General features: G+C 39.3%; 2 protein-coding genes across 4 annotated transcripts in view; both read right to left on the bottom strand.

Moving 5' to 3' along the window:
- Window positions 1-991, bottom strand: part of CSDE1 (cold shock domain containing E1) — a 36,146-nt gene extending 35,155 nt beyond the window's left edge. The window contains exon 1 of one of the 2 annotated variants that reach the window (XM_061183649.1): window positions 893-991. The gene's annotated coding sequence lies outside the window, so the exon portion shown is untranslated. The remainder of the gene's footprint in view (window positions 1-892) is intronic. The other variant, XM_061183651.1, reaches the window with a different exon arrangement.
- An 11,745-nt stretch (window positions 992-12,736) lies between these two features.
- On the bottom strand, window positions 12,737-17,967 carry SIKE1 (suppressor of IKBKE 1). Of its 2 annotated transcripts, none has more exons than XM_061186138.1 (5): window positions 17,731-17,967; window positions 17,392-17,497; window positions 16,367-16,509; window positions 15,051-15,164; window positions 12,737-13,172 (listed from the first exon to the last, which is right to left on the bottom strand). In XM_061186138.1, exons 1-5 carry the CDS (start codon window positions 17,887-17,889, stop codon window positions 13,071-13,073), a joined length of 624 nt encoding a protein of 207 aa, XP_061042121.1. In that variant the 5' UTR covers window positions 17,890-17,967; the 3' UTR covers window positions 12,737-13,070. The 2 variants fall into 2 exon arrangements, with proteins under 2 accessions (XP_061042121.1, XP_061042122.1); XM_061186139.1 differs by lacking the exon at window positions 12,737-13,172 and adding an exon at window positions 13,453-13,530.
- Window positions 17,968-23,914: the final 5,947 nt, after the last annotated feature.

The raw sequence follows: 23,914 nt of genomic DNA, 5'->3' as shown, positions 1-23,914 counted from the left end.
TATGGGCCGGGCTCTTACACCATAAGAACCAGAGGGGGAGTAAGGAGAACTCCACTGAGTTCTCACCGAGTTCGCCCTAACCCCAGGATTAGAAGGGTGAGAGCCATGTGCCTAAGTTTAGGGGCTGGTTCTCCTTCTCAAGAAGCCGAAGGGGAGGACTAGAGGGGAAGGTTGGGTGTTGAGACCCAAGATAAACAGCTCTAGGTGAATGGAAGTAAGGATGACAATTCGGCCGCACTACCGTGCCAGATGTGGCCGAGGAAAGGAGGTGTCTCTAAGCAGTTAGATGGAGCGGGGTCTCAGTCCATACACAAAGGAGGCGCCATTGCCGCACTACGCTCTGGTACTCGTAGTCAGATCCCCAAGCAGGTGATGGCCAAGATACCACAGGGTTCAGAGTCAGAATAGGCCCCTCTCCTATGCCTCCAGCTCTTCCAGTCTCACACAAAGGACCGCGCCACCACCCCCTCGCCCCGCCCGCCGGGACTTGTAGTTCTCGTTCCCCCCACCAAGCCGCAGAGGAGGAAGCAGCCAGACTACAACTCCCAGCAGCCTCCGCGCCCGAGCCCCGCACCCCTGCCTCCATCTTGGCTGCGGTCGGAGCCTCCATTTTCGCTCCCTCCCCCCACTTTAGTCACCACCACCACCACCACGCGTGACCGCCTGGCCTAGACTCTTCGCTTCTGCTCTGCAGCCTGACGTGAGGCCTAGACAGTTGAACGGGAGCCGGGTGGAAAAGCCCGGGGCAGGGACTCAGGGTGGTATCTTCTCTACCCGGAGCTCTAGGAGTGCCCACCCTGCCTCAGAAGTCTCTCCCGTTTGTCTTGGTCCTCTCATCCGCCCTTAACGTGGCTTCTTGCTACCTCCAGTTGGACCCTGAGGTCGTACTCACCCCAACAGCTCAGCGCCCCCTCTCCAGCGCCGCCATAAGCAGCACGGCCCGGTACGTAGGAATAAATCTCGCTTCTCTCGCGAGAGTTGCGGGCTTCGAGCGCGTGCACAGGAAGGGGGGGGGAGCGTACCCTTAGTACGCCTGCGCACGAGGGCTGAGTGACGCCGGCCAGTGCGCTGCGCTTAACCACAACCGAGGTGGTGTCTACGTTCCCTTAGTTCCCCTCCTCCGTGAGCTGCAGGAAGCAATCTCGGTGTTTGCTGACTCCACTGGGACGCACGGGGCGGGGTGGAGGGTGACTTTCGGCGTCTCTGATCTTTGCAAACCTGATTATGTTTTAGGCCCCGAGACCAGGATAAACCTTGAAGGCGAACAATTAGGAGGGCATATCAGGAATGTCATGTAAAGGATTTCTCTTTTCTCAGCGATAATCCGGAAGTTCCCCAAACCCCAGTTCCTCTTTATTCACAGTGCAAGCCTTCTTTCCCTTGTCCGCTACATTAGACTGGACTTTTATTTAATATAGAGTTAGGTTTTTAGCAAGGTAATTTGAATGCCATACGTGAGAACTTTGTTTCCCACAAACTATGTTGCTTGCAACAGACAGACAAGAGTGAGCAAGGTAGCATAATCATTAAAAAACAAACTCCTTCAACTGACCTTTTTAGTTAACAGAAGATCCGCATGGTGTATCAGGTAATCAAAGGGGTGAATCAGTAACCGAAAGGTTGAAATCAGGGCAAATGGATGACTCATCCCACAGGGAAAGAGGGAAGGAGGAAAATGGTTAATTCTGGCCCCAGAAAAGTGCAATGAATTATATATACCTTGCCAAACGATAGAGCAGTCCCCTCTGGTGAGAGGAATGCTTTTTCACAGATTCTGTGGCTCTCTCACTTGACAATATTGGATAAAAAATGACCAGTCACGCTCCTGAGAACTCTCCCACCACTTTATTTTCCCCTTCAACACTTATTTGTCCGGCACCTTGTATGCGTCGTCGCTGGGGTGTATACTATAGTAAAGACAAACAGTCATGGTTCTGTCCTCAAGGAACTTTCAGTCTAGCATCATTCAATAATCACAAAACCAAAATCTGAACATACACATTGAAATAACTGCAATGAAGGAAAGGTGCACAGCTCATTTCTGAGCAAATCATCTTGAATTATAAGAGGAGGTAGTATCTTACTTCTGATGTTCAAAGATTTTTCTTTCCACCTCTGTTGCTACTGGTCTAATCCCATACCACCTCCAAGCTGCCTCTTCTTTTTGATGCCTTCCCACGCTTTCCCAGGCACAGATATTTGCTTCATTTTCAGCGCTTTCATAGCTCACTTTATTGTAATTATTAGTTTATACTAGCTAGTGATTCTTTAGGACAGGGCCTGTGACATTCATCTTTGCATTGCTCTTTCCTGACAGTGCCTGGCATAGACAACCCTCAAAAGCTTGTTGAATGAATAGCACTGAACAACAATGTAAGAATTTGTTAGAAAGTGGAGTGTTCTGTTGGGAAGTACAGAATGTAAATATGTCAACCTAGCTGTTTTGTTTCCTCTGTCCAAATCTTAAATTAAGATTTCTCCTCCCCAGCAATAGATCTCGTTTGGATATTCTAATCTAGTGTTACAGAGAAACTGCCCTGGGCTCTTGCACTAGAAATAAGGTCATGTGAAGCTGGGCTAAAAGTAGAATTAGGTCTAAGAGCACACATTCTCAAATATCACAGCAATGGGAAATGTAAAAAGTAATAGCCTCACTAAATTCTATAAATACAAGTCCTGTTAATAAGAATAAAGTCTCGATTTCTACCATCACACATAGCTTCTAAAGACCTTCTTAAACAATGTAACTATTTTATCATCCTCATTCTATGTCTCAATTGCCTTTAAATTCCTCCTTGGTCCATAATTAGTATCAAATTACACTTAACACAAAATGCAAATGTGTATCAATCCAGAAGCATACATTTTAGCTTCCGATGCATTAAAGTAAAAGATGGAGTAATTCACAAGTTTAAATGATTTAGTCTTAAATCATTGATTTAAATCACTAGTTTAAATGATTTAGGCTTTCTACAAGTACCACTCATAGGTTTCATTCTTAGGAGATCACATTTTAAGGCAATAATATTTTTTCAGATTAATTTTGAAGTCAAAAAAACCCCAAAATGTAGTTATATTTTTATGTTTATTTTTTAAACTGAAGTTAATTAAAGCAGAAGCTTGTGAAGTCACTTGGGAAACCATTTCCTATACAACAGGGTAATCATGGATTTGGGGAAGATATTTACTCCATTAAGAAATAATAATCAGAATTTTAAAGTTGCATATATTTTTGGTTATTTATCATACTAATTTTTCTTTCGAGAAACATAGACAATGAGATTGATTATAGTTGTGGGTTTCTTTTTTCTCTACCATTATCAATAAGCACATTTCTCTGGAGTCTATTTGAGAATCAAAAGCAAGCATCCTGGGCTTCCCTGGTGGTGCAGTGGTTAAGAATCCGCCTGCCAATGCAGGGGACACGGATATGAGCCCTCGGCCGGGAAGATCCCACATGCCGCGGAGCAACTAAGCCCGTACACCACAACTGCTGAGCCTGCGCTCTAGAGCCCGCGAGCCACAACTACTGAAGCCCACGCGCCTAGAGCGCGTGCTCCACAAGAGAAGCCACCGCAATGAGAAGCCTGCATACCGCAAGGAAGAGTAGCCCCCGCTTGCTGCAACTAGAGAAAGCCCGCGCACAGCAACGAAGACCCAACGCAGCCAAAATAAATAAAATAAATTAAAAAAAAAAAGTAAGCATCCCTTACTCATTTATAAGGTTTTCTTGAGCAGCGATGGATGAGAGCGCAGGCTCAGTAGTTATGGCACACGGGCTTAGTTGCTCCACGGCATGTGGGATCTTCCCGGACCAGGGCTGGCACCCATGTCCCCTGCACTGGCAGGCAGATTCTTAACCACTGCGCCACCAGGGAAGCCCAAGGCAGAAGCTTTATATAATGCTTCCCTTTTTAAAAAAAATAAATTTATTTATTTATTTTTGGTTGCATTGAGTCTTCGTTGTTGCACGCAGGCTTTTCTCTAGTTGTGGTGAGCGGGGGGCTACTCTTCATTGTGATACGCAGGCTTCTCATTGCGGTGGCTTCTCTTGTCGCGGAGCATGGGCTCTAGGCACACGGGCTCTAGAGCACAGGCTCAGTAGTGGTGGTGCACGGGCTTAGTTGCTCCGCGGCATGTGGGATCTTCCCGGACCAGGGCTCGAACCCATGTCTCCTGCATTGGGAGGTGGATTCTTAACCACTGCGCCGCCAGGTAATCCCTATGATGCTTCCCTTTAAAATGTCAACATTGCACTTAACGGAAGAATTATGTGGACATGCTAAGCTGCTGCACTAAAAGTAATCACCATAACATTTTAGCTCTGGGAATCAGCCAGAGAGAAGCATGGAGCAAAGCTATTTCAAATTTAATTAAAAATAAAACCAATTGTATTTAGAATAAAATCCAAACTCTTTTACAATGATCTATAATACAAGGCCCTAAATGACCTAGTCTCTACTAAGTCTCTAACCCCTGGTTCACTGTGTTTTAATCCACTGCCACCAACATTGCAAATTTGTTCCTACTTCAGAATCCTTGCCTTTACTCTTGCCTCTGCCTGGAATGCTCTTTCCCCAAATCATCAGATATTTGGCACTTTCTTATCTTTCAGGTTTCAGCCCAAATGTTACCACCTCACAAAGATCTTTTCTAAAGTAAAAGTACCCACTATTACCATTGCTCTCCATAGCAATATTAGCTTGTTTTATTGTCTTTATAACATGTATTGTTATCCAAAATTAACACATTTATGAATTTAATTTTTCATTGCCCTACTTCCTGAACGATAATGTAAGCTTCAGTTCTCTGGTTCATCATTGTATCCTCTAAACCTAGGATAGTGACTGAGATAACAGTACTTAATAAATGTTCATTGAATGAATGAATTATACTTATTTAATTAAATCTAAGACAGTATTGACTGTGTGATACATCATTATTTATGTACCAGCAAGAAGAAAATGTTGCCATTTTCACTATGACATAGGGAGTTCCTTGGCGGTCCAGTGGTTAGGAGTCCGTGCTTCCATTGCAGGGGGCATGGGTTCCATCACTGGTTGGGGAACTAAGATCCTGCAAGCTGTGCTGGCGCAGCCAAAAAAAAAAAAGCAGCACACTATGACATAATACTTTTATTACTTAGAATTTTATATTTATTAAAAGAGCCCTTTTAAACTAATTTAGACCTAGTTTTTAAAAAAAAAATTATGTCACACTTGTGTGTATATAAAGCAAGAAAAAAAGCAAAGTAAATTAGTTAAGGTATTCCTAAAACTTCTTTACTAGTCCAACTCTTCTGAATCTCTTTCCTTTTAGTAATAAATTTGAACATGTTTTTATTTTTTATAAAATTTATTTATTTATGGCTGCGTTGGGTCTTTGTTGCTGCATGCGGGCTTTCTCTAGTTGTGGCGATTGGGGGCTGCTCTTCGTTGCAGTGCGTGGGCTTCTCATTGCAGTGGCTTCTCTTGTTGCAGAGCACGGGCTCTAGGCGTGCGAGCTCAGTAGTTGTGGCTCACGGGTTCTAGAGTGCAGGCTCAGTAGTTGTGGTGCACGGGCTTAGTTGCTCCGTGGCATGTGGGATTTTCCCAGACCAGGGCTCGAACCTGTGTCCCCTGCATTGTCAGGCGGATTCTTAACCACTGCACCACCAGGGAAGTCCCTGAACATATTTTGAAAATGCCATACATCAAGAGGCAGCATAAAAAAATAAAAAACCAACAGACTAGGAGAATATATATTTGCAACGTATAAAACTGACAATGTATTATCATGAATATATAGTAAATTAATACATATCAATCAATAAGAAAAAAAATCAAAGAAAAGGAAAATGGAGGAAAGACTTGAATGTCTATATTAAAAAAATCTCTGTATAGGCAAATAAACATTTGAAATTATGCTCAGCCTCATTAGTAATCAGGGGAATGCATATTTGTTCTGAGATAATTTTAGGCTTACAAAAGAATTAGAAATACAGCACAGAAAGTTCCCATAAACCCTTCACCCAGTTTTCTATTATGTTAATCTTACCTCACCATAGAACAATTTTCAAAAGTAGGAAATTAACCTTGACCCAATAATATTAACTACAAAATTAATTCAGTTTTCACAGTTTTTTCTCTAATATCCATTTTCTCTCCTAGAATCAAATCCAGGATCCCACCCTACATTTAATACTGTGTCTCCTTAGTTTCCTCTATCCTATGACAGTTCCTCAGCTTTTCCTTGTCTTTCATTACCTAGATGCTTTGGAAAATATTGGTCAGTTATTTTGTAAACTTCCCTTAATTCGGTTTTGTCTGATGTTTCTCTTGATTAGATTGAGGTTATGCATTATTTGGAAGAATGTTACAGAGGTCATGTACCCTTCTCATTGCATTGTATCAGGGCTTATATGATGTTGAAAAGTATTATTAGTGATGTTTACCTAATCAATTGGTCAGTGTTGTCTGCCAGGATTCTTCATGGTAAAATTACTGTTTTTCCCTTTATAATAATTAAATATTGTGGTGGAGACACTTTGAGACCATACTTGATTGAACAATGTCCTGTCAAAATTCATGTCTACCCAGAAAGTCAGAATGTGGCCTTATTTGAAAATAGGATCTTTGCAGATATAATCAAGTTGAAATGAGGTCATACTGGACTAGGATAAACCCTAATCCAACAACCAGTGTCCTTAAAAGAGGGAAATTTGGACACAGAGACATATAAGGAGAACACAATGTGAAAACTGAGAAGGCAGAGATTGCAATGATGCATATGGAAGTCAAGGAATGCCAGGAATTGCCAGAAGCTAGAAAAGGGGCATGGAACGCATTCTTCCTCAGAGCCTCCAGAAAGAACCGACCTGCCAACACCATGATTTCAGACTTCCAGCCTCCAGAACTGTGAGAGAATAGATTTCTGTTGTTTTAAGCCATCCAGTTTGTGGTAATTTGTTATGGCAACTCTGGGAAACTGATACAGAGACTATGCAAATATCCTTTTTCTGTTTGAACTTTAGTCCACTTATTTTAGCATGCATTGGTGGATCTTGCTAATAAATCTCTTTTTTGTCTCATAGATGTGGAGGTTTTTCCACACAGAAGTATTCTTGGGCCACCAAGAATACTGGTAATGCAGCATTTCCTAAGAGTGTTTCATTGTTGTCTCCAGGATTTTATTCCAAGCTGCCAGAAGCCACTGTGGTAGGCAGAATTTTAAGATGATCACCAAGATTCCTATCACCTGGTACACTTGCCGTGTATAATTCCTTCCTCTTGAGCATGGGTTGGGGTTGTAGATCTTAGAGGATATCACTTATATCTCGTCAATGGCAAAAGGGATCATTGCAGATGTAATTAAGATATCTAATCAGTTGGGTTAATCAAGAGGGAGCTTATTCTGTGTGGGCCTAACCTAATCAGGTGAGCTCTCTCTCTCTCTCTCTCTCTCTCTCTCTCTCTCTCTTCTTCCCCCTCAGTGGCTGGAGACTTTATCTTGGCCATACCGGCAGCATGTAGGATCCTAGTTCCCCAACCAGGGATCGAACCTGTGACCCCTGCACTGGAAGCACAGAGTCTTAACCATTGGACCACCAGGGAAGTCCCCAGATGAGCTCTTCAAAGGGAGTGTAGAGGTAGAACGCAAGGGAAGTCAGAGATGATCTCCTGTGGGCCTTGAAGGCCTCTGAGTTCTACACCTGCAAGGAAGTGAATTTTGCCAACAACCATGTGAGTATGGGAGAGGGCCCAGAGCCTTAGATGAGATGCTAGCCTCGGATGATACCTTGACTTCAGCCTTGTGAGATCCTGAGAAAGCCCAGCTGAGCCGTGCATGGACTTGTGACTTACAGAACCGTAAGATAATAAATAGGTGTTGCTTTAAACTGCTAAATTTGTGGTGATTTGTTACATAGCAATAGAAAATGAATACAGCCATACTCCAAATTCTTATGCTGGCACTCCTGATTTTACAGTAAGTGCTAATGGAAAGTTCACAGAAAACAGCTAAACCCCCATTCCTTTCTCAAATGGTCCTTAGTTTGTTGACTGAAATATCAAGAACTTGACTTTATCCAGTCACACCACCAGGAATGCAAACCAATTTTCTTACGCTTAGAATCAACTAGATGACAACCCCTACATGTATAAGACATATCCCAATTTCAGAGACATTAAAGTATGAAATAAAAATGAATCTTAGGATCAATAACATACAGAAATCCATTTCCAGGAGGCTAGACGAAATGTTGAGTGAATTGTAGTTCATCGAAGCACTGAAGGTTCCACTTCCTCTTAAGCATTCTTGGAGAGTGACAAAAGAAAAAGCATCATCTGCTTTCCACTATGAATATTAGCGGATAATACTCCTTAATCCACTTGGAAAGTTGCCATGAGACAACTGCAAGTGAAATAACTGCAGAATACGAAATACAACTGCTTATAGTGAAACGTGTCTAATATCAATGAGGTAGATGGAGGAAGAATTAAAAATTAGGAGTCAGATATTAGCAAGGATTTTTTAAAAAATGTATAATTTTATTATTTTATATGTATGTATCTCTTAACAATATACTGTAGTCACATGATGAAATCTAGTACATCAATGAAAATGCATGACAGCTATATACAACACAATGAATCTTAGAAACATAATGAAGAGTGAAAAAAATCAAATCCCCATAGACTACTATACAGTCTAATACCACTTGCATACAGCTCAAAAAGGAGCAAAACTAAAAAATGTCACTTTAGTGTTATATACATATTTCAGGTCTTTTCTCATGTGATAAAACTATTAAAAAGAGGGAGCAGAGGGGTAGAGACAGGAGAGGAGCACAAATAAATAAATGTAACATATGGGTAATGTTCTATTTCTTAAATTAGGTTATGAATTATTATGCTTGATAATTTATTTGCATGTCACATCTTTTTATAAGTCAAAAATTACATTAAAACATAAGGGCAAAATTATGCATAATGTGTTGACAAAATTTATATTTGCATTGTTGCTTTTTAAACTATGCTTATTTTATCAGTCAGCGTTCTTAATTATAGTCAATTCAGGTTAATTTTAACAAAAAGTGATTTTATTAAAAGCTAATAATCCTCAGGTAATCCTCAGGATCTCTGGATAGCCAGAAAACCAGAATTAGAGGCTATATACAACCTCTATAATCACTTCAGATAATTGCTTCAGTGAGGACCCCACGGTGTCCACTGGGGCAGAGACACTGCAGCTTACACCATTGACTTTGCTGACACTGGATACTGAATGTTGTCAGTACAGCCACTTGCTGCTCCTTCTGTGGAGGTGGATGTAGTAGCCAGTGTTGTAGTCACTGCCTTTATTCAAAGAATTCAGCATAGTTCCCTGCTTCTTTGTATCACTAACTTTTAAGGCAGAGGTGTCTTCCCTGGCTGCAAAGTGGCTGGGAAAACAAACATCTGACACCTTCAAATTTTTTAGGAGGGAGGAAGGCTCTGCCTCATTAGGTGATGGGTTCCCTAACTATAGTATAGGAGTTAGGATAATGGGCAGCCTAAAAAGAAATGACAGATGTCTTCCGCAGCCCATTCCTTGGCCACTCAACACCAACACACTCCTTTGGCTAATGCTTACACTTGTTAAAAACTATTCAGTGTAAGAGGACTTGTGTCAGACGTTGTTAGCTGCTTTCTCAATACTCTTTCCTCTTTGCTAATAGAATACTGATTTTATTTGCGGCAGCTATGTCCCCAGCCTCCTTTGCTGCTAGAAGTGACCATGTAACAGGTCAGGCAAATAAGACAAAGGGAAGTCTGTCTGGATTTCTGGGAAAGCGTTGTTTTTCCTCATAAAAGAGAATACATATAGCTGGCATATGACATTTCCCTTTTTTTTCTGCCTTCAAACATGGACATGACTTCTGGCAGAGCAGCAACCTTCTTGCAACAAGAAAATTGCGTGAAGGCTGAAAAACAATATGCTAAGGAGACAGATTTGAAAGACAGAACTGCACCCTTTCCTGTATGTATCAACAGTAAGGACTGTTAAGCACTGATTAAGCATTGTGCTTTTCAGTTGCACGCACACACTCTCAGCTACACCACTCTAGAAAACAGATGACAATTATGTCTCATTCCTTAAGACTCCATTTATTAAATTCATAATATTTTCTAATATATGGGCTGTGGTGTATCTTTTGCGCCATTAATGAAATAGATTTTCCTCTCAAGAACCACTTGAACTCTGAATAGTATTTGGCATTTAAAGGAATCTTAACTTAATGGTTAAGAATATGTTTAAGTCTGGGTTTGAATCTTGGTTTCAGTTTGGAATAATAACAACCTCCTCGTGCCTGAGTATCTGTAAAATGAGGTACAGTTGAAATGGAGATTATATAATAACTAGAAAGCACTAAGCTTTCTAGTTCTCCTATTCATTTTGTCTCTATTGGATGCTCAAGTTGTAAATAGTCCCTCCTCTGTACTCTATACATCCTTATATTGGATTTATCACATTGTTTGCCTCTTCTACCAGATTTTTCTTCAAAAACACTGTCAATGCCTCCCCCCTGCTTTTTAAAATTCATAACTCCAAATGAAGTGCCTAACATAGTAGACTAGACAGTCTCAAACTAGTGTCCTTAGAAGTTATCTGGGATGATTATTAAAATACAAATTCCTAGATTCCATCCCCAAACTTCTATTGTAGTAGGTCAGTGAACCACATTTTGAGGAACACTAAAATAGACCTTCAATGTTTGAATCAAATTATGCATAAGGTATTAATATAAGGTAATAAATGTAGGTATCAATAATATTTACACATTTTTCCAAGATACTTCCAAACAGTTTTAATTTTATACTTTGACTTGTAATCATGTAACTTATGATTTCTAACCATGAGGAAACCTCTAAAACCATTTCAGAAACAACTATTTACAGTTATACGAACTACAATGTGATAATTAGTATTTATGAAAAACCCTGTGTGCCTGACAGGTTGCTATATAAGTGAAAAATAAACCCTTGCACTTCCTAATAATTAGACTCATTACTGAGTAAAATTAGCTGATATTCTCAAAATGAGATTTTTATTAGAAAAGATAAGTTTGTACTAAAATTTTGCACACCAGTCAAGTTCCATCATCCACTGCAAAGTAAACTTTCATACCCACTCAGACCAAAGTCAAGAACATTCCTTCTCACCTTCAATTTTCTAACTACACACTATTTTCATAGTATTAACACCAGCTAGAATTCATATTATATAGGGTGCTGAGAACTCTTGAGGCTCATGCTTCAAGCTTTTGATTTGCCAGGGGGAAAAGTTAACATTTAGATTTATCCTGATATCTGAGATGTAAAGAACTTTACGAACAACTCTAAAGGAACATAAAGCAGATAAAGGGACACCATGTTATAGTTTAATGGGCCATTTGATTACCTTATCATTTTCACTGAAAACTGGCTATGGCAGCTGACCAATGGTATAGGGTACCTGCCTCCTGAATGGAACTGTGGAACATAGAGTGGCACTTAGGGCATATACTGCAAGGCAAATGGCTAGACTAAAAGTTTACATACTCTTAGGAAATGAGATAAAAACGTCCACACTTCGGGTGGAAATTGTTTGCAGGATTCTGAATAGAAATTTGACAAATTCAAAAATGACATATACCGATTCATTACAGCCTACCACTTTAGGCAAAGTCCTTTGGTATTACTGGGATCAGATGCTTTTAGGATATCTTGGAGAAATTCTGTTGTTTTATTTGGAGTTAATTCTTTATGGCTGTACAGAAGAAAGTTTACACCACACAAAGCACTAACAAAAAACTCTTTCTAATGATGTGTCTCTCCCATGCAGTATAGTGCTTACGGTTACTGGGAAATATTGACAGGTTTAGCATTCATTATTTCAATTATTTTTGGGCAAACCTAAATTGATAGTATTACATGAAGTAATTTATAAATTTGAAATGTGAGTAAACGGAGATGGGGGAATGAAATGATGAGTGGGCCTAGCTGATCACTTAGCATTTGAATCTCAACACAGCTTCTATGAATGTAATAAACTCTCATTAAGTGATAAAACTTTGCTTCCTTGTGAAAAATGGATCTAAAAAGAAAGCCAACTACTAGTACTAGTAATGAAAGACAGCCAAGTAAGTGATGGTTCTTAATTATAAATGAAAGTTATATATAAACTGTAGAATGTAGTACCTAAGAACTATGATGTGAATAAACCTATTATATCTTCTTCACACTGGGTAAACTACCCAAGCTGAAGATTTCCTAGTAGGACAAAATTGAAAAATTGACTACTAACATCTAATAGAATAAATAAAAGTTACCTTTAGCATCTGAACTAAGAGCACATGTGTGCGTAAACACACACAGGACAAATTTTTCAGCATTCTTTGAACAATACGATGATTATACTACGACTAGAAAAAAAACAGTTGACTTATTTTCAAGTATGTTTCCCAGGGACTAGCAATAGGTTCTCTCAAATTAAGAGTAAAGACACCAGGCCATAAAGTGCCAACTCTTAGCACCAGAGAGACTTAAAACTTCAAAAAAGGTGAATGACATTACAAATTAGAGAATCTGCCAATCTACTTCTGTGGAATTGTATTATTTTTCTCAAATGGAAACAAATCCAAGTTTATGCCAAATAGATTGAAAAAGCTAATCTCTTTTTAAAATTTTTAAGAATTGCAATTTACAATCCTATATAAAATAAAATTGCTGGTTTATAATAAAATGCTCTAAGTTTCAGAGATATGAAAGAAAAAAAATGAACTGAAAACAGTTTATATAAATTGAGGTCCCAGAAATGAAAATTAAAAGTAGTCTCTTAGAGAAAGGAATGGTGAAACTCAGTGTATTTTAGTGAGTATTTTCACTAACATACCCAAAAACTGTTTTGTGGACAGCCACTTTTGACTGCGAATTCTAAACTGCCACTTGATACATTTAATCAACGTTAAATCAAGTCTGAGGCAAGACACTGAATGGACAATACTCGAATAGAGAGATAATAACTTCCTTCCTCGATAAACAATCTCCAGCCGTCATTCAGAAGTTGAATTATTTGATGGCTTGGGAAGCAGTGTCCATTGAGTTTTCCTTCCTGACCCGAAGAGACTCACTACTGATGGACAATAATTCTCGAAGTTCCTTATTTTCAAGCTGGAAAAAAAAAGTATATGTTCATTTCAGGTATTTTGACTGTCAAATTGTATCAGAACACGTTGTTTTGGGCCTGAAACAGAAAGCATATTATTTTAATTTTAGAAGTTTTAAGGAAACAAAAAGGACTGAGAATTTCCTAAAATTCTACTTATTTATTCATTTAAAAAACATTTACTGAGTAATTTCCACATGCCACGTGTTAGGACTACACAGAAAAAAACAAGGTCCCTCTCCACTTGAGGAATTCACTGCTTGTCAAACTCTTTATGGTTCCCACAAGTTTTAGTATTGTTTCTTCTGTCTTTCAAATTCCTAATAATAATTTAACTCTGCTCAATCTTCTCTCCTAGATGTCCTACAGTTTTGGAGAAAGGAAGGAAAGGGGGAAAAGAATTACTGGGCACATAGCCAGGTATCACATGGGTGTCTTACATCTATAATCTCACACAATAGGTAGGGTAAGTACCATTGCCTACATCCATGTTCTTTTTGAGATGAGGACACTGGCTCACAAAAGTCCAAAAACTTGTCCAAACTTAGACAACTTAGATGTGGTATTGCTGGGGTCTCAATCCCATGCCCATGTTTTTTCCACTTAAAATATTAAGTAAAATTTGTCCCACATTTCCTTAGGCTGTTTCCATAAGTGAGATAAATTAGGGATGGCATAGACAAGATCATTCTATCATTTTAACTAACTCCTAGTTCCTAATTGGGACCTTGCCTCCCTTTGATTCCCAGGTAGGGCAGTTTGCACTCTTCATCCTTATTCTCTCTGCAGGAAATTCTGGGAAGCCATAGCATTTTCAGGTTTCACTGAGAGTTAGAGCCCATGGTCATTAAACCTTGTACCATATAAAGTGCTTCCCTCAATACTCTGAATCTCTCTCCTAGCATTTGTATACCATTTCATACCAAAATACTACTAGTCTTATTCCTTTTGTTAGACTCTGAGCAGGTACCCTGTCTTTTTCTCTCTAGTATTTCTCAAAGGGCCCATGACAGCATCTTGTAATAAGGAACATTCAAATCATCTATTGCAGGGGTCCCCAACCCCTGGGCCTCTGATGGCTTCTGGTCCACGGCCTGTTAGGAACCGGGCTGCACAGCAGGAGGTGAGCGAGCGAAGCTTCATCTGCCGTTCCTGCCGCTCCCCATCGCTCACGTTACCGCCTGAACCATCCCCCCATCCCCACCCCCAGTCTGTGGAAAAATTGTCTTCTACAAAACTAGTCCCTGGTACCAAAAAAGTTGGGGACTGCTGAGCTATTGTAATGCTTTTCCTTAACAATTTTATGGGCACACTAACACCCCAGGCCTTTCTTTGTAAATTATTCCCATTTTAATCAAAATATTACATGAAAATAGCTTTTAAAAAAAATCAAGACTCCAATAAAAATTAATTTTAAAAAATCAAGACTATAAGACTTATAAAATAGACTGCAGTCCCTTGACTGTGTTTCCCAAAGGCAACCACTTTTAATATTTTTATCTATTTCTTTTGGTATTTACTTCCATAATTCTACATAATATGCCCAGTACTGCTATTTCCTGATCATCAAGTTTAGACATTACCTATTTGAGTTCTTTTTATAGCAGATGAGGCACCTTAGCTCACGTGTATTCTGTCCCTTCCACTCTCTCTACCCTCTCAATATGATATCTCAATTTCTAGCCAATACATAGTTGGCATTTTCATTGTTTGCTGCTGATTACATTTCCTTTCTTGAAAAGTGTATGGAGGATGTAGTTTAATTTTAAATCAGACCACAAAGGAAATATCAGTACATAACAGTGGTAATACAGTGATGGCATACCTTCCAGAGTCTGAAATCTCTGTAAAATATTGTGAACCTAAAATATCAAGAATCTTACCTCTAACTGTGCTAGTTTTTCCTGAATCTTACAAAATTGATCATCATCCATTTGAACTGCTTTCCTCATCACTTCTCCCATTTCACAGATTCTGTCAATCTGACTCTCAATTTCCTGTGAGGATATTAAGAATAAAAAGGTGAAAAAGTCATCTTTTTTACAGATATGAAGTTCATGAAAACATGTGCATTATGATGTTAAAAGTTCATTTAATCTGTGGTACAGAGGTTACAAAGGAGTTTCACTACAATCTAAGTCCTCAGAGGTAAAGCCATAATAAAGTTATCTTGTGATATTCACAGATAATTTGTTTTCAAAAGATCAATTCTAGTCTAACCACCCATTGGATATTGGACACTATCTCTAAATGGCTGTTTAACTTAAATTTGAATACTTTTATTGGCAGGAAGCTTACCATATTCCAAGGTATCTTATTCTATCACTGGACATATCTCTTAGCAAGTTTTTCATAAAAGCTAAACTCTGTCTCCTTCAAGGATCAAGTTTTCTCCTCTGGACCACAGATTATAATCTTGTCCAGATGAAAGCCATTCACATATTTAAAATATCCCTGTGCCCTATGACTTTAGTTAACTGAAGTCATTAAAATGCTTTCAATGGGATCTAAGATGAAACTTATCTTCCGTAAATTCCACTGCAGTAGTAGTGAGATGTCAATCTATTAATCTAGGATTAAATGATATAGTACCTGTGAATGTACAATGACAACTCTGAAGCACTCTACAAACTTAAGAACAATTACTCGGTCTCCCAAATTAAATCATAAGCAACCAAAGTATAGAAACTATGCCATGTCTTTTTTTTTTTTTTTTAAACCATACTTCTCTCTCCTAACAACATAGTATGATGCTATGTAGTTCAGTTTAATAAAAGTGTACTGACCCCCTGCTATGTGCCAAGTACTATGTTAGGGATAAAAGATGAATTCATGCTCCTTACAACCAAGGAGCTTACAGACCGGTGAAATGTATAATAATAACCACCCAAGTATTTACTGAGCACCTTCAACACTAAGTGGCATTCTGTTTGGTGGAAGAACTAACTAAGCATTCATTAACATCTTGAAAAGAGATCTTGGTGAAGGGGGGAGGAACTTTAGTCTTACTCAAATAAAAGGCCCTGAGCAGCCCTTTACCCGCTTCTTTCTATTCATATCTTTACAAAGCTATAGTAAAACCTACAGCAAATGTGATAAACATGAAAGGAAAACAAGCTTACTTTTCTTCAAAAGTAAACAATCTAAAACAATTTCAAGATTTCAATTCATTTAGAATTTATTCATCAAAGTTTCTTACTGCAGAGTGAGACTGGTGAGCTTTCAGGACTGGTTCAGCATCCACTGCTTTTTTAGCAACCATTAATTGTAACATCTGTTTCCGGTATTTGCTCATGATGAGTTCCAAAGCATCCTGGTGTTCCTCCAAGGAAACCCATAGCTCTATCAAAAAAATAAAATAACTTGGCAGTGATGTCTGAGATATACGTCCTAAAGCCAAACTCAAACAGTTGGAATTTTATGACACTTTATGTAACATTATGAATCCAAAGTTGTTAATTAGTGTTTAAGTCCACAGAACTCAACAGTTACGGTCTATGTGAAAAATATCTTTCTAGGCAGTGGCAGCATAATCTGGTAGAAACAACACGGGATGTGGCCTTAGAAGACATGAGTTTAAGTTCAGTTCTGTGAGTTACTAGATTACGACTCTTAGGCAAATCATTTAACCTCTCTGAGCCTATTTCTTATCTGCCTTGTAATAATAAAAACCTTGCTTGTCTACCTCAAAATGAAGATATGAGAATACAATGGCATGATACACGTGAAAGCCCTCTGTAAACTGATATACAAATAATTATTCATACTACTATCATTAATAATGTATTCATCAAGCCCAAGAATATACACACGAGGATACGATTTACCTCTTCCACCTTGCACAAGGAACATAAAACTTTCAATCTTAGCTTTAATGTTTATTTCAATTAATATTTAAACATTAAGTTTTAAGTCCTTGAGGATATTTTCTTGTTATGCAAGCCTCCACCTTGGGACACCTAATAAGCCATGCAATAATTCAACTGTACTAAGCACCTCTTTGATAAGCTGCCTTTAAATAAAAAATCAGAAGACCTTGAAAAGGGTAATGTAACAAACTTTACTGATACTGGGCGAGCACAGTCTAACTTTCCTGTTAAAAATACTGACTTGGAAATACATACAGCATGTGCGCTTTTGTGAACAGTTTGTCAGTTTTGCAAGAACTTATGAAATATTACTGGATATGAAAAAATCATAACTACACAAAAAGGCCTGACCAACCTCTGTTTTCCTGCTTCAAGTCTCTAATCTGTGTATTCTCTTGGGACAGCAGAATGTGAGGTTTGTATTTGGACATGTCCTTTATATCGGATGCATCCTCTTGATACTGGACAAACAGAGACAGACTAATCGCGCAGTAAACAGAACAGCCGCAGATGCAACTTAATAGGCAGGAGGCAGAGCTTCAGGGCAGCATCCTCAGCCCCGACCCCGCAGAAAGTTCTCACCACCGCCCTCTTGGACCAGGACAAAATTCCAGGCCGAGTGCCCACTTTACCTCACCCTCCACCCCTCAAGTGCCCGGAACCCGAGGGCACGGACCCCTACCCTCTGCCTGACCTGGTCCGGAAGCGCTGTCCCTGCCTCCCGCATAGCGGCCACCCGCCGGTGCAGCGCCGCCGATTGATCCACTAGCGACTCGGCGGCCGCATCGTGCTCCCGCAGCCTCTCCAGTAGAGTCTTAGCGTCTGTCAGAATCTTCTCGATGGTGCAGCTCATAGCGGCCCCAGGACGACAGTCGCAGCACCGCTCACCTGTGCGAAGGGTTCAGATCTCCCTGAGCCGGTCTCAGCTTTACAGACGTCACTTCCGGGTACGTTTAAAAGGCGCCTCGGCGGTAGCCGCTATATGCGCTTGCGCAGTGGCAGCCTAGGCGGCCGGTGACCCGCTTCAACTCGCGGCTTTCTTGCAGTCTCGCCCAGGGCAGAGCCCCGGAGGCTTGACCTTGCCGCGCCCTTGGTTTCCTGTTTCCACAGCCTGGTGGTCAAGTTGTGTTAAGGCTGGGCTAGTCCGAATTTCTCCTGTCCCTACTGGTTTTGATTGATGTGGATTGTTATTGTAACCGTTTTAAAAAAAAAAATTTTTTTTTAATGTTGGTAAAATACGCATAAAATGTATCATCTTAACCATTCAATAGTGCTAAGTACTTCAGGTTGTTGTGCAGTCATCGCTACCATTCATCTCCAAAACTCTTTTCATCTTGCAAAACTGAAACTCTACACCCATTAGACTTTCCCTATTCTGCCTTCCTCCCAGCCCTTGGCAACCACTATTCTACCTTCTGTCTCTGTGAATTTGACTACTTTAGGTACCCCATACAAGTGGAATCATATAAATCATAACTGTCATTTTTGTGAATGGCTTATTTCACTTGGCATAATGTCCTCAAGTTTCATCCATGTACAGCAGAATTTCCTTCCTTCTTACGGCTGAATAGTATTCATATATATATGTATATGTGTGTGTGTGTGTATATATATATATATATATATATATATACACACAACGTTCTGTTCATCCATTCCTCTACTGATGGGCCCTTGGGTTGCTTCCACCTTTTGGCTGATGTGAATAATGCTGTTATGAACACATGTATAAATATATGTTTGAATCCCTCCTTTCAATTTTTTCGAGTGTATACCCAGAAGTGGAATTGCTGGGGCATGTGGTAATTCTATTTTTAAATTTTTGAGGAATGACCGTACTGTTTTCCACAGTGGCTGTGCCATTTTACGTTTTCACCAACAGTGCACAAGGGCTCCAATTTCTTCACATCATTGTAGACACTTGCTATTTTCTGGGGTTTTTTTAATAGCCATCTTTTAAATTTTATTTATTTATTTGTTTTTATTTTTGGCTGTGTTAGGTCTTTGTTCTGTGCGCGGGCTTTCTCTAGTTGCAGAGAGTGGTGCGCGGGCTTCTCATTGTCGTGGCTTTTCTTGTTGCAGAGCACGGGTTCTAGAGCGCAGGCTCAGTAGTTGTGGCACATGGGCTTAGTTGCTCCGCGGCATGTGGGAATCTTCCTGGGCCAGGGATTGAACCCGTGTCCCCTGCATTGGCAGGCAGATTCCCACCCACTGCACCACCAGGGAAGCCCTTAATAGCCATCTTAATGTGTGTGAGATGGAGTCATTATTTTCTGCTTACCTATTTTTTTCTGTTTTAATTCGATTATTAATTGAAAATAAATTTAACCAGAACAGCAATGACTTGTGCTGTTATATTGGTTTATGAGTTTACCTTGTCAAGCTTGTGTGTCAAACTTTGTTCTTTTTCATTAATTACTTTAATACTGTAAATACTTTTGGAGAGTCTTGTTTCAGGCAATGTTTAGTGTCTGGGAATACAGCAGAGAATGACACAAGGTCTTGGCCCTTAGGGAGTTTATATATATATTTTTAACATCTTTATTGGTGTATAATTGCTTTACAATGGTGTGTAGTTTTTGCTGTATAACAAAGTGAATAGGGAGTTTACATTCTAATGGGAGAAAGAGTTCATACTCTTATAAGTAATTGAAGGTAATGACATGATTAGGAGCATGGTGAAAGGGGCAAGAGTGTCACAGCAGTAGTGAGAGGTCAGAGAAGGGGGTGCGGGAGGAGAATTGGGCTTTTTACCTTTGTATTCCCAGCAGATTCTGGAAGAAAATCTGCCTACCACACCTCCTATAGATAATACTGCTGGCCCACCTATCCCACAATTGCAGAGTTTGCAAACAATGTTTTAATATATTCTTTTACTAAAACCACAATTCCAAGCTATTAGTGCTCTCCTCCACTTTCCCACACGATTTGAGCCACAGTCCCACAGAACATTTACATTATGCAAAGGAGAGGTGCTAAGTATACACAACAGGCAGTGGCCCATAGGAGAGACAATCTAGTGGAATTCTCTAATTCTCTTTTTGTTACACTCATACAATCTGTTCCTACTGAAATCTGGAAGACGACATTTTAGGTCCATTAGAAAGCCACAAAAGTATGTAATCGACTCTATTGAATTCTACTTCTTATTATACTATCCTGTGGAATTTTTTTCCTATTACCATTCTCTGCTGTGCCTCAGGAGGCCTAGATCCTGTCCTCCCCCCTTTTTCCTAACCTGGGAAGCCAAAGTTTACAGTAGAAGATATACTAGTTCTATGGTACCATAACCGTCTCTGACACCTGGTTTATGGAAAGAATTGTATCCAGATTTGCTATCAGTATTGACAGCAATACTGATGTTAAGTGCTTACTCTGTGTCTGTCACTGTTCTAAGGACTTTATAGTAGTTAAGTTATTTAATCCTCACAATTACCATACAGGTTAGATTTCCTGCAAACAATGTCTTATGCATCAGAGAGCTTTAGTATTATCTATCTAGCTCAAACTTTTCTTTCCAGATATTGACCACTTTCCCTAAGTCAGCTTTTTTTTTTATTACTTCATCATTTATTTTTATTTTTTATTTATTTTTTAACATCTTTATTGGAGTATAATTGCTTTACAATGGTGTGTTAGTTTCTGCTTTATAACAAAGTGAATCAGTTATACATATACATATGTTCCCATATCTCTTCCCTCTTGCATCTCCCTCCCTCCCACCCTCCCTATCCCACCCCTCTAGGTGGTCACAAAGCACCGAGCTGATCTCCCTGTGCTATGCGGCTGCTTCCCACTAGCTATCTATTTTACATTTGGTAGTGTATATATGTCCATGCCACTCTCTCACCCTGTCACATCTTACCCCTCCCCCTCCCCATATCCTCAAGTCCATTCTCTAGTAGGTCTGTGTCTTTATTCCCGTCTTGCCACTAGGTTCTTCATGACCTTTTTTTTTTTTTCCCTTAGATTCCATATATATGTGTTAGCATACTGTATTTGTTTTTCTCTTTCTGACTTACTTCACTCTGTATGACAGACTCTAACTCCATCCACCTCACTACAAATACCTCCATTTCATTTCTTTTTATGGCTGAGTAATATTCCATTGTATATATGTGCCACATCTTCTTTATCCATTCATCCGATGATGGACACTTTGGTTGCTTCCATGTCCTGGCTATTGTAAATAGAGCTGCTATGAACATTTTGGTACATGACTCTTTTTGAATTATGGTTTTCTCAGGGTATATGCCCAGTAGTGGGATTGCTGGGTCATATGGTAGTTCTATTTTTAGTTTTTTAAGGAACCTCCATACTGTGCTCCATAGTGGCTGTATCAATTTACATTCCCACCAACAGTGTAAAAGGGTTCCCTTTTCTCCACACCCTCTCCAGCATTTATTGTTTCTAGATTTTTTGATGATGGCCATTCTGACCGGTGTGAGATGATATCTCATTGTAGTTTTGATTTGCATTTTTCTAATGATTAATGATGTTGAGCATTCTTTCATGTGTCTGTTGGCAATCTGCATATCTTCTTTGGAGTAATGTCTATTTAGGTCTTCTGCCCATTTTTGTATTGGGTTGTTTGTTTTTTTGATATTGAGCTGCATGAGCTGCTTGTAAATCTTGGAGATTAATCCTTTGTCAGTTGCTTCATTTGCAAATATTTTCTCCCATTCTGAGGGTTGTCTTTTGGTCTTGTTTATGGTTTCCTTTGCTGTGCAAAAGCTTTTAAGTATCATTAGGTCCCATTTGTTTATTTTTGTTTTTATTTCCATTTCTCTAGGAGGTGGGTCAAAAAGGATCTTGCTGTGATTTATGTCATAGAGTGTTCTGCCTATGTTTTCCTCTAAGAGTTTGATAGTGTCTGGCCTTACATTTAGGTCTTTAATCCATTTTGAGTTTATTTTTGTGTATGGTGTTAGGGAGTGTTCTAATTTCATACTTTTACATGTACCTGTCCAGTTTTCCCAGCACCATTTATTGAAGAGGCTGTCTTTTCTCCACTGTATATTCTTGCCTCCTTTATCAGAGATAAGGTGACCATATGTGCGTGGGTTTATCTCTGGGCTTTCTATCCTGTTCCATTGATCTATGTTTCTGTTTTTGTGCCAGTACCAAACTGTCTTGATTACTGTAGCTTTGTAATATAGTCTGAAGTCAGGGAGCCTGATTCCTCCAGCTCCATTTTTCGTTCTCAATATTGCTTTGGCTATTCGGGGTCTTTTGTGTTTCCATACAAATTGTGAAATTTTTTGTTCTAGTTCTGTGAAAAATGCCAGTGGTAGTTTGATAGGGATTGCATTGAATCTGTAGATTGCTTTGGGTAGTAGAGTCATTTTCACAATGTTGATTCTTCCAATCCAAGAACATGATATATCTCTCCATCTATTTGTATCATCTTTAATTTCTTTCATCAGTGTCTTATAATTTTCTGCATACAGGTCTTTGTCTCCTTAGGTAGGTTTATTCCTAGATATTTTATTCTTTTTGTTGCAATGGTAAACGGGAGTGTTTTCTTAATTTCACTTTCAGATTTTTCATCATTAGTGTACAGGAATGCAAGAGATTTCTGTGCATTAATTTTGTATCCTGCTACTTTACCAAATTCATTGATTAGCTCTAGTAGTTTTCTGGTAGCATCTTTAGGCTTCTCTATGTATAGTATCCTAAGTCAGCTTTTGATTACACAGGTCCATAATTCCTTATTCAAAACCTTGGGACATGATGTGTTCTGAGATTCAGAAAATGTAATACTTTAAAAAGGTAATAAGATCCATGTACTGTATATTATATATACTCCTGGCAGGGTCTGAATGAATTATGTACATCTTTTGCACATATATTGCATTTTTAATAAAACTGACTGCCTACAGTTAATAGTATTCTTTATATTTCCAGTCTTAGGCTGCTCTGTGACAGAATATGATTACTATTTTTCTTTAGGAGTGTGCATGTTTTTAGTATAAATATTTGCTTATAAGAGCTTGGGAGGACAGTCCACAAGAGGAACATGAAGGTCTGAAATTCTTTTCACTATAACCTGGAGAAAAGTGTGTGAAAAGGAACTGGACTGGATCTGACATGGCAGTGTCAAAATAGGATAGTGAACCACACATGGGCCTAGTTAAGGCTGAGTGAGTCAGACTTTGGAAACTGCACTATCAACTATTATGGATTGGCTTCCTGGAGCCAGGGTCGATGGCATACTTTACATGATGGGAAATAGGAGATCTTTCCTGAATTCAGTGCTTGTTCCCACTATCAGTCATCCTTGAGGAGAAAATGTGGCCCCTACCTAGAGGCCAGCCTTTTCTCTGGCTGGGTCTGAGAAAAAGACCAAAAGCCCATGGCTTGGAAAGGAAAAGATAATGCTAAAGTGACTCCTGATTTTGGGAGGAGAGCTGCCATTCTACAGCACTGTGACCAACTGGAGGGTAAGGAGAGAGCTCACTGGTAGAGAACCCTCAGGGATAAAATATTGCCAGTAGATTCTAGGGCAATGATAATTAAAATTTTGTTTTAAATGATCATCTTTTCCCGTTTTGTAGTCCCTTTTATATTTGAGCCAGCGGTTAAATTTATAAATACTAAAGCCTCAGGTTAGCTGTACTTAGGGATTTTAGGTAGGTGCTTAAGTCTACACTTGGGGCAAAACTTTAGGGGGATAATCCTGGTAGGATGTTGAAATGATTTTGAGATAGTATGAAGAGATCTTGTGAGAAACACAGGGCAGTAGACTGGAGTAAGAGATGGCAAGAAACAATAATATATTTGTGGAACATGTAAGCATTTCCCAAGGAATCTTAGAAATACTTAGGGAGTGGACAGAACTCCCTGAGGTCACATAGGATGGGGGCTTACGCTATGTT

Source organism: Eubalaena glacialis, chromosome 3 (genome assembly GCF_028564815.1).
Source record: "Eubalaena glacialis isolate mEubGla1 chromosome 3, mEubGla1.1.hap2.+ XY, whole genome shotgun sequence".
In the NCBI taxonomy this organism is placed as follows: domain Eukaryota; kingdom Metazoa; phylum Chordata; class Mammalia; order Artiodactyla; family Balaenidae; genus Eubalaena; species Eubalaena glacialis.
Note: the sequence above shows the minus strand (reverse complement) of the source record. Positions and strands in the feature narration are given on the sequence as shown.